This window comes from Odontomachus brunneus, unplaced genomic scaffold (genome assembly GCF_010583005.1).
Source record: "Odontomachus brunneus isolate Ranch 3 - 2012 unplaced genomic scaffold, Obru_v1 Obru_scaffold_012, whole genome shotgun sequence".
In the NCBI taxonomy this organism is placed as follows: domain Eukaryota; kingdom Metazoa; phylum Arthropoda; class Insecta; order Hymenoptera; family Formicidae; genus Odontomachus; species Odontomachus brunneus.
Window position 1 is genome coordinate 367,300 of NW_022639462.1, and position 16,307 is coordinate 383,606.

Sequence of the window (16,307 nt, forward strand, 5' to 3'; positions counted from 1 at the left end):
GGGGGGGGGGGGGGGGGGGGGGACGTGAAAGTTTGCGCGCTCTCGCGATAGATAAACTCGTAAAGGTATACGGATCCTTCGTGAAAACGGGAAGAACGTGAAAGGGGAGGTTACGGGGAGGTGACAGAAAACACGAACTGCCAGGGGTGCGCTCGATCGGTGTACGTTCCTCTTACAAGCGCGCCGCTATTTGTTCGGGTTACCTTACAGACGGCTGCCATTCGCGTAGTCACCGTCAGGATACTTGCACAGCCGCGCGCAGAGAAAACGTTCGACACTTGATATTTTACGGAGTCCTGGATCTAATTCTCTCGCGTTGACCTTACGGTTACTCCGTGAGACGAACATGTTTCGACATTTCGGACGGGAATCGGGAATCGTTGGGAGACGACGGGAACGACTCGCGTAAGAGCCGTAAATCGCACGACAAGGCGAATGCAACTCGTTCGCTGAGAAGGAATGCTTCTTTCCTCTATTTTCCTCTTTCTCTTTCCATTCCGAACACACTCTCTGGATTTAATCCAATTTGCGAGTCTCAAGATATCTTCAGCAGCCATCAATCTCGAAAGGAGGCCTAAAGTTATGCCGATAAAGCAGTTTAATTCGTTCTTCTCTCTCTATCTTTCTGTCTCTCGTGCGGCGCCGGAGCGATTATAATAATTCCATTAAGTCGTTAAATCTCGGAAGACTTATTAAGATCGAGGAACTGAGCAACCACGAAGTCGAGCGTCGTTTGATTATCCATCGAACTTGCTGTCGCAGGTAAATGAAGATCCCACACGCTCCGCGAAGTCACGTTGGCGGAACGGAGGATGCGGTTCGCGAGATTTACTTTAGATTCCTCGATCGTTACGCGACTCTTTCGCTCCTTCCCGCGGGCAGAATTCTCACCTACATGCACGCAATCAGGGCTATAAAGGGGTGTAAAGGGATGAATGGAGGGGAGAGGGTTCCTTCGGGAAAGAGAAGAAAAAGAGGAGGAAGAAGAGGAAACTTTTGTCTCTCGCGCTTCGCACGTGATGCAATCACAAGGTAGATCAAGCCGGCGAGATTACGCCGCTTTTCGGAATCCGCTGATCTTCCGGAGTTATCGCGATTAAAGACGTAGCCATGCCTCTTCTCAGCACGATATCGCACTTGAAGATATTGTAAATGACTTTCTTGTCGTGGTGCTCGGATAACCAGTACAATTTGATTTACAATGATATTCCTACAGGGAGGCCGAGAGACACTTTGTGCCTTCGTTGCTATTAATTAATTGAAATTTGACCTCGATTAAGCTCGCGATTCATCTCCTCGTGTCTCTCGCGATCACTATTAAAAGCAGGCGAGATATTTAATTTATTGCCTGGCAAAGAGAGTAAAGAGACCCAATAGGGGTTATCACTGTTTTTCCCTTGTATTTTTCCCTTGCATCCTTGTACTGTTTATAGCTTCTAAATAATTATATAAAAATTATATATATGTATATTTCTAAATAAAAGATGAAATGTACATATACCTGCATAACTTTCCAGATATCAAAGAACAGAAAATCTTTTATAACTTATAAGCCGACTTGAAAACAAGCGTCAGCAATCAAACTTTCCATTACATGCTACAAAAAAAATGATTTAAATACTTTTTAGCAGAGTAGAGCAACATACAGAGCCAAAACACTGCTAATCTGTATGCGGACCGTATTTAGATCTTTTCGGGAAGAAATATTCTCAAGTACAACCGACGTTGCTTGTTGAATCAACCGCAATGAATGAGAGAACGAGTCGAGCACGCGACCGCGGTTGTACGCGTTGATTCATGCAATTAAGGCCGGATCGTTGGCTCAAGATTTCCTCGAACTTCGAGCTTAATACCGCTTTAGCGTCGCAAAGTCGCTCAGCTCAGGCTTATCTTGACTGACAATGAGAGGGCAACCTTTGCATGACGACCCAGTTTCAGCGTTGTGTAGTCGCCGTCGCGAAAATACGCCGAAAGATCGTCCAGGCCTACCTGGAGTGTGCGAGGGTGTGTGGACGGCTTAAAACGGGATTTAAGCGACGAATACGAGACGAGACGAGACGATAGCAGTCAAAATATGGTGTCTTAACGGCGTGCTCTTGCTATTTGATGTTCACTTTCACTGGCTTAATTGACTATTCCTGTCTAAGACCGTGATCTTAACACTTGGTTAAATAATCCAAGTTGTCAGTTAGCTCTGCGGATCGACTTATAACGAAGAAAAGGTCAGGTCCCGCGTTGTTTAGTTAGCGGGTAAATATAGTGGCAGCCAGACGGCGACTTTAATTAAACCACTTTCGACTATTTTCGCTCATCCGCGTTTGCTTTCAAGAGGACGCGTTTTCGGGACGACGAGATAAAACGAACGAATGAACGAACGAACGGACGAGCAGAGTTCTCTTCTCTCAACAAACACGAACGACGCTGGTAACGTAACGCGGTAACTCAATACCGCGCGAAGTAAAACCGCCAATTTCCCTGGTCGTTTGGTCTTCTTTCAAGACGGGCTGAACGGTGCAGCGCGAGCTGCGGGGGAGCGTTTCTTCTAGCAGGGGTGGATCCGAGTCCCAGTTCCTCTTCGGTAAAAGCCGGGCGGCGCAGCTTCTTCTCGTAAAAGCAACGCGCCCTCCATTAAACCATACACCCACCGACGAATGTCCTGAAACATTCGCAACACGTCTCGTTTTCGACACAACGTCCGGCCGGCTTCCCCGACGAGACTCTCAGCTCCCATTCCTGTGCTATTCTTCGCCGCCGAAGACGAACGTCGCTTCCCGAACGACGGCGTTTTGTCCAACGAAATCTCTCGCTCTAACGTTCCCGTCTCCATTCATCCCGTCCATTCTCATCCCGGTCACATTTCTCTCCGCGCTGCTTTCGCCTCGCGTCACACCGCATCGTCGCGCGATACACCCGTCCTTGCGATCGAGATTCCGCGACCGAGAGCGCGTCGACGTCGCGAAGCTCGCCCTGGTTCTCGCGACGTCGACAAAGGCGAGCTCTCCATCTCGTTTTTTCCCTCCTTTTCATTCTCTTCTTGATGCTGTCCATCTCCGCCGATGCGCTTAATTTCTTCAGGCAAGGCAGTCTTTATTCACCCTCAACGATTCATCTTGTCTCGGTAATTATGAAAACGCCAGGGGAAGATTTACTATTTTATTAATTAATGTTTCATGGCGAACGTAAGTAAAAAAAGATCTATGATAGCCGAGGTAGGCAAAGATCGAATTTATTAGCGACGCGCTTCGTCGCGATCGTTGGAGTTACGTCATGCAATTTCACACGACGATGCACATTGCCATATTATATCACTAGACTGCTGACTCTTTACATATTATAAGGTGCCTTTATTCTTCTGTACGGTGTGTGTCTTTTGAGACATTTTTTAATAGTGTAGAAAAGTGTAGGTGAGCGCGCCTTTCTTTCCGAGGATCAAAATCGTATGAACCGAGCGTGTCTTCATCTACCGTAATCATTAGTGGCCTTTAAGCTAGCCACACACACGCACACTTTCGTAACAGTAACCGTAAGACGTAACGTAAGAATTGACTAATTACGATCGAGTATTCATAAAAATGGCGATCTTACGATTCGACGATTCTTAACATGATTAGTCAATTTTTACGTTACATCTTACGGTTACCGTTACGGAAAGTGTGTGTGGCCAGCTTTACGATAAATAGCGTTGATTGTGTAGATGAATCACGGAAATCGGTCGCAATGTGTTGAATTCACATACGAATAATATGCAAATAATAAGACCATTTTTATATAATTACTACCACGACTACTGTCATATTGCCTTCAGCAGTGATCACATCAGTTAAAGACACGTTCAGTTTCAGGATTTTAGTTCCTGGAAAAACAGATGGCGTGCTCGTTTGCACTAACCTAGAGTCATTATAAGCAGAGATTGTTACTTCACCTAAATATAGAGATAGAAAAGGAGAGACAGATCATATATCTCTTTCTCTCGCAGGATTTTGATGAAACCGCAGTTATTGGCCAAACTCTGCTTATAATGATTCTACACTAAAGACCCTATAATAAGAGACAAGACACCGTATGTCAACGTTTTGATTGGCTGCACCATGTTTGGGTCCTCGCTTCCGGTTAGGATCATCAGCTGAATGGCAACACAAGCAGTGGTCTGTTCTTTTCAGCTGCACTGGCTGCACTGCTGGACTGGTGCAATGAGTTAAAGTGAGACAAGTATACTTCCGGTTTGGACCCAAACATGGCGAATCTAGTATCTACAGGCAACGGTGTCCTGTCTCTTATTATAGGGCCTCTACACTAACCTACACTTAAAAAAGTTTCAATTAATGAACGGTAGTACACGAGACGAGTGTGTAAAGTCATCCTTCCTGCACATATGCTTTGACGATGTATGTTTGCACATATTTAAAATAGTTATGTTAGGTTTTCATTTTTTGTTATTGTGCTGTCGCGCGTAAAAATTACATTTTTCATCAGTATTCTATCAAGAGTTTCCTAAATAATTGTCCCAGAAACTTTAAAATTTTCTAACTTTCAAAAGTCGCTCCTCAAAGGTTAGATCTGACGTAGCGCGTTGGTAGCATTGAGACCTATCATGCGCATGCGCGAGAAGCGGTCCTGCTAGTCCAAATTGCGTATCTCGTAGAGTATTATTGCCGGAAACACTTTGGGAGAACGTTTTTCTGTTCTTTCTGTAACTTTCTTGAGAACTTTAACATAATTTTCGAGTTATCAAATATGAGTCTCCGAAAATAGAGTCGAGTGTGCGTATGTCGTTCAATATTATCGTCTGAAGTACAATGTTCCTCTGTTCCCTCAGTAACTTTCACACACAGAATCTTAAAAGTAATTTTCCAATCTCCAAAAGTCGCTCTCCGAAAATTGGGTCTAGCGTAATGCTGGTAGTAAGGACGTTTTCTCGTGCATTCACATTGAGACCTACCACGCATACGTGGAGAAGTGAATTTAGAAAAAAATAAAATTAAGATTTACAAAAAAAAAACACTTAACGTGTTTGGTTTAGGAGTACATTTTGTACACATACTACATATACATAATTTAATATATTTCTCTCGATTGTATAGATTAGAACTACAGGGTTCTTACGAATTCCACCGACTAACTGATAGGATGTATTCGTGATCAATAGATGACCATTCGTGGTCAATTTTTCATTACTTTATTTCATTAATTTGATCAGATTTCATTATTTGATCAGATCTGCCTCGCTACGGAGATATCGGACGTGAAAATCAGTGCAATCATCAAATGTTATGATAAAAAAGACATTGATACAGAGAATGCAAAACAACTTTATTGTTAGCAGTTACAACGACGCCTAAACACAATTTTCACTTTTTCAGTGTCACACGGCAATCGCGGAAGAATCCAGAAAGATGTTGAGAAACAAATAACCGTCAAGAGCTTGCGTGTCGCTTGTTTGACAAGAAGTATAGCATAATGTAAACAAAAGAAGAACTATAATAACGGCTTCAGACTTGTCTTTTTCAGTAATGAAAAATTCTTGACCACGAATACATTCTTTCAGTTTGTCGGTGGAATTCGTAAACACTCTATATAGAAAACAGACGAAGTATGTAAACAAGGAGTGTATGAAGTTGGCATCCCACTTTTTGAAATTTATAATTTTGAAAGTTGTTCCAGATTGTTCTGACTTTCTATCACATTGTTCCAAAGTGATATTGCTTCATTCGAAACGGTTTTCGAATAAAACAAAAAAAATGATTTTTTGAGCTGGCACCCCACTTTTCGAAAATCAAACATTCTGATACCGCAATAGATTGTTCTAGTTGTTCCAAACATTGTTCCAAAAGGACAAATCCGTAAGTTGAATTATAAGTCTAAAAAATGAAAAAAATGTTTTTGACCTGGCATCCCATTTTTTGAAAATAAAGCATTCCGATACCGATATAGATTGTTCTAGTTGTTCCAAACATTGTTCCAAAAACACAAATCAATAAGTTTAATTATAAGTCCGAAAAATTAAAAAAAAGTTTTTTGACAAATAGTCTATCGGACCAAGAGTAAACTTATACTATCTTTCTTGTTCCAATCGAGATCTTTTTGTTCTGAGTTGTGCTAGGCTTAAGAATTATAGTTTTAGAGTATGAGACTCGTAGCGTCATCCGTTCTCCGAAAATTCGAAAAAAAATCGATTTGACGTCAAGAGAAAACACATGTTTTTTACTAACGCCATTTGCACGGTGATCCCTTTAAGTCCTGTAACATTTTTTTGTTAAACTCATCTAAAAAATCTGAAAAAATTCTGAGATACTCTAGAGAGATTATATTTTATGTTCCAATAGTTACTTTAGTCATTCATTAACAATTTTTTGCAATAACAATTTAAATTTGCCGAAATCGACAAAAATGTAATTTCGTAAAAAAATTCATAACTTAACAACATATTAAAATTAATAAAAATATTTTCAGATTTTTTTAGATGAAACTATTTTCTTAAAAAAAAAGAGTTCTATATACTAATTTAAAAAAGTATAATTATTTGGATGATTGAAAATAAGGATGATTGAAATATATTTCTGAGGTGACAAAAATTCAAGAAAAAGATGATTTCTTACAAAAATTAATCTTTATTATAGGAAAATTGGCGGAAATAATTACAAAATGTCATGACAAAATAAAGTGAAATTGCTTCGTCGTTTAAGCCTAGTATAACTCAGAACAAAAAGATCTCAGTTGGAACAAGAAAGGAAGCATGTGTTTTCTCTTGACGTCGGGTGCTGTCAAATCGATTTTTTTTCGAATTTTCGGAGAACGGATGACGCTACGAGTCTCATACTCTAAAACTATAATTCTTAAGCCTAGCACAACTCAGAACAAAAAGATCTCGGTTGGAACAAGAAAGGAAGCATATGTTTACACTTGACGTCGAGTACTGTCAAATCGATTTTTTTACGAATTTTCGGAGAACGGATGACGCTACGAGTCTCATGCTCTAGAACTATAATTCTTAAGCTTAGAACAACTCAGAACAAAAAGATCTCGGTTGGAACAAGAAAGATAGTATAAGTTTACTCTTGGTCCGATAGACTGTTTGTCAAAAAACTTTTTTTTAATTTTTCGGGCTTATAATTAAACTTATTGATTTGTGCTTTTGGAACAATGTTTGGAACAACTAGAACAATCTATATCGGTCCCGAAATGCTTTATTTTCAAAAAATGGGGTGCCAGGTCAAAAACATTTTTTTCATTTTTTGGACTTATAATTCAACTTACGGATTTGTCCTTTTGGAACAATGTTTGGAACAACTATAGCGGTATCAGAATGTTCGATTTTCGAAAAGTGGGGTGCCAGCTGAAAAAATCATTTTTTTTGTTTTATTCGAAAATCGTTTCGAATGAAGCAATACCACTTTGGAACAATGTGGTACAAAGTCAGAACAATCTGGAACAACTTTCAAAATTATAAATTTCAAAAAGTGGGGGGTGCCAACTTCATACACTCGTAAACAAGTATGAAGGAATGGCTATATCCAGTACTGACTATATCTGCAATACATACTAATTATATGCATAGAATTAGATTCTTTAGTACATATTTTTCGTAGATACTTTTTACATAAGCGTAATTTAGGGAGTTAACAGTTTAATAATATACAGGGCTATTTTAAAATAAGTACAGATTTTTCTTATAATAATAGAAGAGGTATAAATAAACATTTCTTGTCAACAAACATAAAGTTTCCAAAACGTCGCTATCTCGTTATGTGAAACCTTACGTTTGGGAACTAAGCAGCTTACCAAACACAGAAATATATTGGACCTATTTCGTAGAAGCGTTTATTATTCATCTGTGGACATGTTGCGTAGTTTGGCTTATACGGTCACAAAAACAGGAAGATTGCGATACTGAAACATTAATAAATTGACATGAACTATCACCTTTGATGATGATTGCTTCACACAGCAGACACTTGTTCAACTCGAGTCAATTGATAAACGTCGAATGTGAGAATGAACACGTGATGAACTTGAGCGAAATCCTTTTTTTCAAAAAGAGAAGCTGCTTACAACCACGATTCGCGCTTCTTTATTAGCGTCTTATTCGCGTTTAGCTACCCATCTAACTTTCATAATCGTTATCAGTTCCTTCCTGACTGGTCAAGTGACAGTCGTAGACAGAAACATGAACACAGAGGTCGATCGCTAGTGTGATACGGGCATAACGACGGCGGGAAGAGTAGAGGACGAAAGAACCGGGAAGAAATCCACCTGAGCTGCTGGCGGACAGCCGCCGAATAGCGCTGGAAGGAAGCGTGTCAAACTGTTGTTACGCCACAATACATTCTAATGACGCCGGCTTCGCCGGAGGATTTCCGTCGCAGCGTCTCTCTCTTTCTCCTACGCTCGATCATCCGTTTGAATTGTCTAGCACCGTCTATCCGAGCCACTTGTCTCCCGCTCGTCTGGTTACCTCGACGACCTCCGCCCGTGTCGTGGTGTTATTTCTCGGTGTTCTCTCGAGGATACGCGGATCATCCCTGCGTCTCTCCTTTCCTGAAGCAAACGTTCCAGGTGTTCGCGCAAAAATTGCGAGATTCGACGCGGCTTCGACGCGTCGCGCACCTCGCTTCCTTCGAGAGCGATTTATCCTGGAAAAAACTGACACCTCGCGCGTTTCTCTTGACAAAATGAAAGCGCGAACGCGGATAAATAAGCCTGCGGTTAGATACGAAGACTCATTGTCGTCGCATCGTCGTCGTCGTCATCTTGGCCTTCACGAGTCATCTTATCGGATCTATTTTAAGCCGTTCTCTAATTGCGCCTCATTAAATTCGCTTTTATTCCCGCCGGTCCTGTTCGTTCGTTCCGGTTGCCAGTCGCTCCTAAAGCGTGATGGTCTAGAATCTTTTTATTAAATTTACCCCGTTTCTACGGGGGAGCCTTATTGCGCGAGGTTGCCTTCCGACTGTTCGCCGAGCTTGTCTTACTTTAACGCGTTCAAATACTGCTCGTCGTCCTCGTCGTCCTCGTCGTCATTGCCGCCGTTGTGACTACGCCGTTTTCCCTTATCTACGCAAATTATGTAAATCGCCGGTTCAGAAAGAAAAGGAGAGAGAGAGAAAGAGAGATTTTTCCTCATTTTTCGCGTGGCGCACGCTCGCGTATTATTGGGCCTAAAACGAAACGCGTGAAACTTTCAATTCGGTTCAGTGACAGTTTAATGGAATGATTATCGGGACATCTCGCAATTTTCCACAGCGACAGGATTACGAACTTTAGTGATCTTTTTTTATGCACAAAAATACATTATATTTCACCGGTCAATTGGATTTCTTTTCTAAGATCTTCTATTTAGAAAAATGTCCCGATACTTAGTAAATTTTGTCAAGAGATCTGCTAGAAATATTGCACGGGAGCAATCGAGCGTCCTGATACTCGAGGATCTCGGAAAGTGCTGCGGAAATTCTCGATTGGGGGATTTCTCGAACGATTATCGTTTGATAATCAGCCTGTTGTATTCCGCACGTTCGACGCGGAACAGCGATGTGGTTCCAAGAAGATCCCTCCGGTCTTTTAAACGATATATCTCGCTAAAGCGTTTAACGGCATCGGGGTCAGGCGTGCGACGTATTGTAGTTACTGAGTCGATATTTTAATCTCCGCGAGACCCGGCTACACCATCGTGACGTCGCGGGATTGTACCGTATCCGAAATGAAAGAGATGAGGGGGAATGGGAGCGAGGGAAAGAGAAGGGCAGAACGGGAGAGAGAGGCAGAGACAAAGAAAGAGAGGAGACACAGGAAACGTGTAAAGGGTGGAAAACAAGCGGTCGACATGGAGGTGCGACCTGGAAGAGTGTTGTATAAAAAGGCGGTATGAGACTCAGCGGTTCGCCGAAGGATATCGCGGATAGATAGTAAGATTTATGGTGTGTAAAGAGAAAAGAAATGGTCCTAGCGCGAGTGCTGAGGGATTACATTGCGAGTAACACGCGCGAGCCTGGGGAATCTCGTAAAAATCTAATAATACGATGTTGTCCGCGATTTCAACGCGATCGATCTTACTTCGAGCGGCCGCGATTCTCGTGAAAAGCTTTTATTCAAAATTGCGCGAATACGCGTATAGCGTATAGCGAATAGCGTATTGGCTTGTCTAGTAGATCGCTTTGCACGGCTAACCCTCCGGGATTGTTAAGCGAAATGGTGAAACAATTCTCGCACACACAGCCAAGGGCACGGAGATAAAAGCGGCGTGTGCGCGAAGGAACGTGTGCCCGAAGCGAAACGTACGGCTAAAAAATCCGCAAAACACCGGGGATGGGGGGAGGGGCACAAAAGAGGGGGCAAACAATGTACTAAAAGCGAATACGGCGTGGCATGCGAGATAAAGGCAGTGGAAAGAGAAGCGAGTGAAGTCGCGAACAAATGCGAGCGTGCAAAAACAAATAACGGCAATCGAGTGCATCCGCCGTGGGCGATACTTGTGTTCACGGCCGAATGGAAAGTGCAAGAGAGAGAGAGAGAGAGAGAGAGAGATTCGCTTTGCGAAGATCCGCACAGGAGTTGTTCTCATGAACTCTATCGTCCTCGTTGTCGCGAAAGCAACGATGAAAAATGCATTGACGTATAGACTTGTATGCGCGAGCTTTTTTTACGACGAGGATAAGAATCGCATTTACATCAAGATTTATGCAATCTTGCTACGAAAACCTAAAATGACCAGATTTACCAGCTCCAAATCCGGGACACTTCATGAATAGTGAAGTGAAGCGAGGAGGGAGGGGCGGCGGAAAGGAGAGATCATTAAAAATTACACACACACACACACACATGTATATATATGACACATTTGTAGGCATGTGAGAAATAACTTAACAACAATGAAACCTTGCTGCATACAATAAAAATGAAAACTATTGTTAAGATAAAACTGTCGTTAGCCACACTCAAAAGAAGGAGCAAAGCTACTATATTTATCAGAACTATGAATTTTCTTGAGCGCTACTTTTTTGTCAGAAGCATTTTAAAAGTCCTCTGAACCGGGATAAATCGAGACAAATTAGCGTCGCGGATAGCGTTCGAAAAAAACCAGAGCATAGGATAAAAAGCGGGACCGGTCTGGGGAAAACGGGACGTCTGGTCACCTGAAAATACCACAAAAATATGAAGTCGAAGGCAAAGTTCACTCGTCTTGCGAGCGTCACGATTGCCGCGAGTTTCGACGCCCCATGAATTATCGCAGCGAACGCGAACGCCGGCGTTTTTCAGCGAAACATAGCTAAAACTCCATTAGACGGCGCGAGCTTTTAAGACCGAGAGGAAGTGAGAGAAGCGGAACGCATCTCGGGAGAATTTGGCGCGCCTGGCGAATGCCGCGCTTGCAGTTTCACGTAAAGGTCTACTCCCGATAAAAAAATGTAAACGGGAATTTCTTAGTTCGCATTAGCATGTTAATGAATAGTTGATCGCTTTCCTCCTCCTCGTTCCTTATCAGACGGTTAGAAAGACGGACGGACGGACGGACGAGGTAAAGGCAATGATTTATTTTCGCACAATCTGCTGGTTTGGAACCGAGCAGCGCGAAGAAACTGATGGCGCTGCATCCTCTTACGAGGTACGCAAAACAGCTTTATAAATCAGCACGAATGCTTCATTCAAACGTAAACAATATACACGTGAAGTGTATTATTTCATATCCAGAATCAACATTTGTTTTACTGTTAACCACGCGAAGACACACATGAACAACGATTTTCGCTTGTTCTCGAAATGTGAAAAAAAATATGTTTGTTTTGGAGCACAGTCCAAGTAAATCGAAGCTTCCCGCGAACGGAAAGAAAATACACGATGGATTTCACACAAGAGCGAGAAAATTTATCGTCGATTTATCCTAAGATAGGAAAACACAGTAAATGTCAAACGCCAACAGCGACGAGCTTTCGACGTTGACCGGTCGGTCTCTCGCGACGATAGAATAGTCAACGGTCTAAATGATTTACTAATTGCTGTAACGATCGCCCGATTGCAATTTCCCCCGACCCGTCATTGGCGTATTATTAGGCGAACGTGGCCATAATGGTCGTTGAGCGTGACGGGCAGGGCGTCGCGTGACGTCGCCGTCCCTTAGTTAGGGCGACTGTATTTTCCCGCGATGCGATTCTTTCCACGATCCTTCTTTCCCCATTTCCTCGCGCGCGCAGACAGACCGCCCTCTCGGCTTCAGACTCTCGCCGGAAAACGACCGCCACCCCGGCGATTTCCACCGAGAAAACGTGACAAATATCTGGCCGTCGTCGCTGCCGCGCCGCGAAAATAGACTGCGTCGTTTAGTTCGCGTTATCGCGACACGTGTGCAAACGTGATGATATCGAGCGGCCAGATTCGCAAAACGGTGCGAGCAGAGACTCATCGATAACTTTGTTTGATCTTTGTAAGGTAGAAGTTCCAGCGCCTGAACACGTACGCAATCCTGGACATTCTTATTTTGTTTTGCGGCCTTTAAATATTTTAACCAGAGTTGCGAATAATTAACTACCGTTTTAATTAATTATCGCGTATTTAATCGACAACTAATGTAAACCAATTCAATAGGAGGCCACTTAATGGACAATTAATTTCAACAAACTCAATCCAAGAAATCAATTGACAATCAATTTCAATGAATTTAATTAAAGACTGTTCTATTGATGATTGATATAAACGAAGGAAATTAAAAATTGCTTAATTAATAATTGGTTGTAGTTATACAAAAATGATCCACATGGAGTATGTTTCGAAAAGAATTAAGTTAAAAATTTTTGATATATGATTTAAAAAGTATAAATGACACTGAAGTTCTTAACAATCGTTCAAGAAGTCAAACATGGTCAATTCTCTTCTCTTGAAGGATATCCATTGACAAACTCAACTCTTAAAAATGGATAGAAAGATGCAATTATTAAAAAGTAGCACAACTAGTAAAAAATAAGAACTATTTTTTAAATAACTTTGGAAGGCAATAAAGCTTAGGTTTTTTATATTTTATGTAGGAAGATGTATAGAATACTCATTGGTAACAAAAAGTCAAAAATCAATTTCGTAGGATGGATTTTTTTACATAATTATAGCCAGTTAAACTTAGGAAATTTAAACAGAAATTATAGAAAGCTCCTTTTTAGAATAACTAAACAGTAACAACTGAAGAGGCAAATAAGGAGTACAGCACGGATGGCTTAGTACTATTAAATACTAATATTATATAATATTAATATGATAGTGGGAGGATAATTATGTCCAGCATATCAAACGCACGTATCGAAATTTTTCTTCGATTAACGTACGCGGCGAATTTACCTTTCATACTTAGACCGATCCTTGAGTCCCAATTTTATATATATATATATATATATATATTTATTTAAAATTCCCAAAACCTATTAAACCGATGACTCAAATAGATCCATTATATGTGTTGCGAAAAAACTGCCTCCGCCAGGATTCGAACCTGGAACCTCTCTACTTTCCGGGCGGGACGCCTTTCCTCCCACTCCATAATATTAATATTATATAATATTAGTATTTAATAGCACTAAGCCATCCGTGCTGTACTCCTTATTTGCCTCTTCAGTTGTTACTGTTTAGTTAACAAATTTAATTAAGGGTCGTTTAATTGACGATTGATATGAGCAAATTCGATCGATTCAACGGATGATTGTCCAGTGATAATTGATGTGACCGATGCTCCCCTTAATACAAGTCCTACTTAGTACTTCTCATCGTCAACGACGCCACGATGATTTGAATACTATCCGCAAAACCAATCGTAATCTCTCGAATAATCAAACGCTCTTGGATGAAATCGATCGATGAATTTGCTCATATCAATCGTCCAGTTAGACGACTTCTAATTAAATTCGCTGAGTTCAATCCTCAATTAAACGGTCTTCAATTAAATTTGCTAAATTTAATTGTTAACTGAATTATCCTCTCCGTTCATGTCAATTAGTTAAATTAAACATATTTATTGAAATCAATTATTGAATTGATAAAAATCTGATTGATATTTTTACAACTCTGATCTAAAAACTTTCAATATAAAAAAAAAATATATATATATATATATTCTATATGTTGACAATTAAATATTTTAGATATTTTAAATATTTAAATATTTTAGATATTTTAGATATTTTAAATATTTTAGATTTGGTTTTTGGTTTGAGCCGCGTGAATTCATTTTTGTTCGATTCGACGTTTCGCGAACATTTCAGTTCCCTTCATCAGGAAGGAACAACCCGAATTAAATATTTGTGTTTTAAAGATCAAAACAATAAGAATGCCCACAGCTAGGCACGTGTCCGGGCATTGGTGCTTTTACCTTAAACGTTGGAAAGTTTCTTGCGAGAAAAATGATATTTTACTTATTTATCGAGCGCAAGAAAATAAAGTTACCTCTCGCGAAGTGTAAGACGCTGCAAAACCGCTTTTCACGAGTAATTGCACCCGAAAGGCGGTAGTATTGCGATTGGTAGTGTTTCACTGTTCAGCGTAAGCCTCTTTAGTTCTCTACAAAGGGACAAAAGGGCTCGCCATTCGGCAGGTACAGGGCTGAACAAGAGAGAACATTGTAAACGACCTTGGCCGCGCATTACCGGAGACCGTATTTGCAATAAGTTGTCGTTAATACGACTACAACGAGCCCGCGGTCACGCACAGCAATGTCTGCTGTATTGTCTGCCACGTGAAATATTAAGGAGAGCTCTCTCCGCGATGTAAGGTGAAACGAAGGATCCTGCGAACGAGCCCGACTTTGTCGACGATGTCTTCCGCGTTGCGCCGTGTGTCTGTCAGAATATCGTCCGACGGGATGTCGGTTGGTACAACCGACGTAACACATCGCCACCGGACGCAATTGTTTCGGGCTTCCTCGGAGGATCATCAATCCCGATTCCATTTCGGGCTGGATCTGGGCGATTCGAATTACGCCCGCCACGATTTCGTACAAATCGTGCTGGAATAGACCAAACGTGTGCGCGATAAATAATAGGGGAGGCACGATTGTTACCTCGCCAGAGCGGCCTTTCCGTCTTCCTGTCGCTCGCTGTCTCGTTTTCGGTTTCCTTCTCCAGTCGCGGAAAAAGTCTCGACGTCGCCCGTCAGAAACGCTCGCGCTTACTAATGAGCGGAAGTAAAGGCGGACGAGTCGGAGAGAGATGTCTTTCATTAAACGGCATCCTGAGCGACCGCCGAAACGAAAGATATCTGTGTCGCGGGAAAAAATAATATTTGCTTCTCGCTCTTTCTGCCCGAACGAACTGTCACGTGATCGCGGTTGGAAATTCGCGACGGCGCGAGGCTACGTTAATAATAAACGCGGCGTGGGAAGACAACGATTTCTTTCGATATATGCACTCGCGCGCATTTCAAAAGGATTACTGATAAAAGTTCGACGGTATGACGACTCCCGTCGCGTCGTCGCGAAACCGAACTCTCGTGATTGTTATGTTGGAAATGCAACACAAATATTTCGCGCGACACACATGCACACGCGCGCTTTGCGAATAAATGCAAAGCGAAGCTTGCGGAGTCACGCTGGATTTAATTGGCTTTCTGTTTACTTGTTGCACGACAGGTATTCGACAAACATAATCGTGGCTACATCACCGCGTCGGACCTCAGGGCGGTACTGCAATGCCTGGGCGAGGATCTGTCCGAGGAGGAGAGTAAGTATTATACCTAATCGGTGCGGAATGACAACGCTACACGGTGCGGCAGCCTTTAAGGCTCGACTACAATGTGCGGAGTGAGCGTAAGTTAGAGTAAGAAATAAAAAGAATTTGTTCAGCTTGCTCCTAATACTCCAGCTCCCTTATATCTGAAGCACTTCTTTTACTTAGCCCTTTATTTGGTAATGCTGCTCTCAAGCAATATCAATTTCTCGTGAACTATATGTAAGAAGGATAAATGTAAGACGCATTTATTTAACACTGTTCCTCTGTAGCAACATCTAATCACCTGTTTATCTCAGTAGTTTCCATTTTTTTCCACTGGATGACAAAAATCATCGAAAATATGTTTTCAAAATGATATTTTCAAATCAATATAACTGCATTCAGGAGAACGTCATTTACTTCACTTGGACATTTAGAAGTTCTTCTCCTTAAATTTGAGTCTACACTGAGAGAAAAATTTAGTAAATATTATCAAAATTTGGTTACCATTACTAAATGGTAGACGTAAATATAGCGGGCCAAAGCTATGACAATACTTATTAATTAATTTAGTTCTGTAAAATAAATTATTTATTTGACAGAAGTAAAATTTATTTGCTTCCAGAATATATTTGG

General features: G+C 41.4%; 1 protein-coding gene across 4 annotated transcripts in view; it reads left to right on the forward strand.

Moving 5' to 3' along the window:
- Positions 1-16,307, forward strand: part of LOC116840868 (neo-calmodulin-like) — a 99,672-nt gene that overhangs the window by 73,689 nt on the left and 9,676 nt on the right. For all 4 annotated transcript variants that reach the window (XM_032808168.1, XM_032808166.1, XM_032808165.1 and 1 more), the window contains exon 5: positions 15,593-15,683. In XM_032808168.1, coding sequence (XP_032664059.1) covers positions 15,593-15,683 — 91 coding nt within the window. The remainder of the gene's footprint in view (positions 1-15,592; positions 15,684-16,307) is intronic.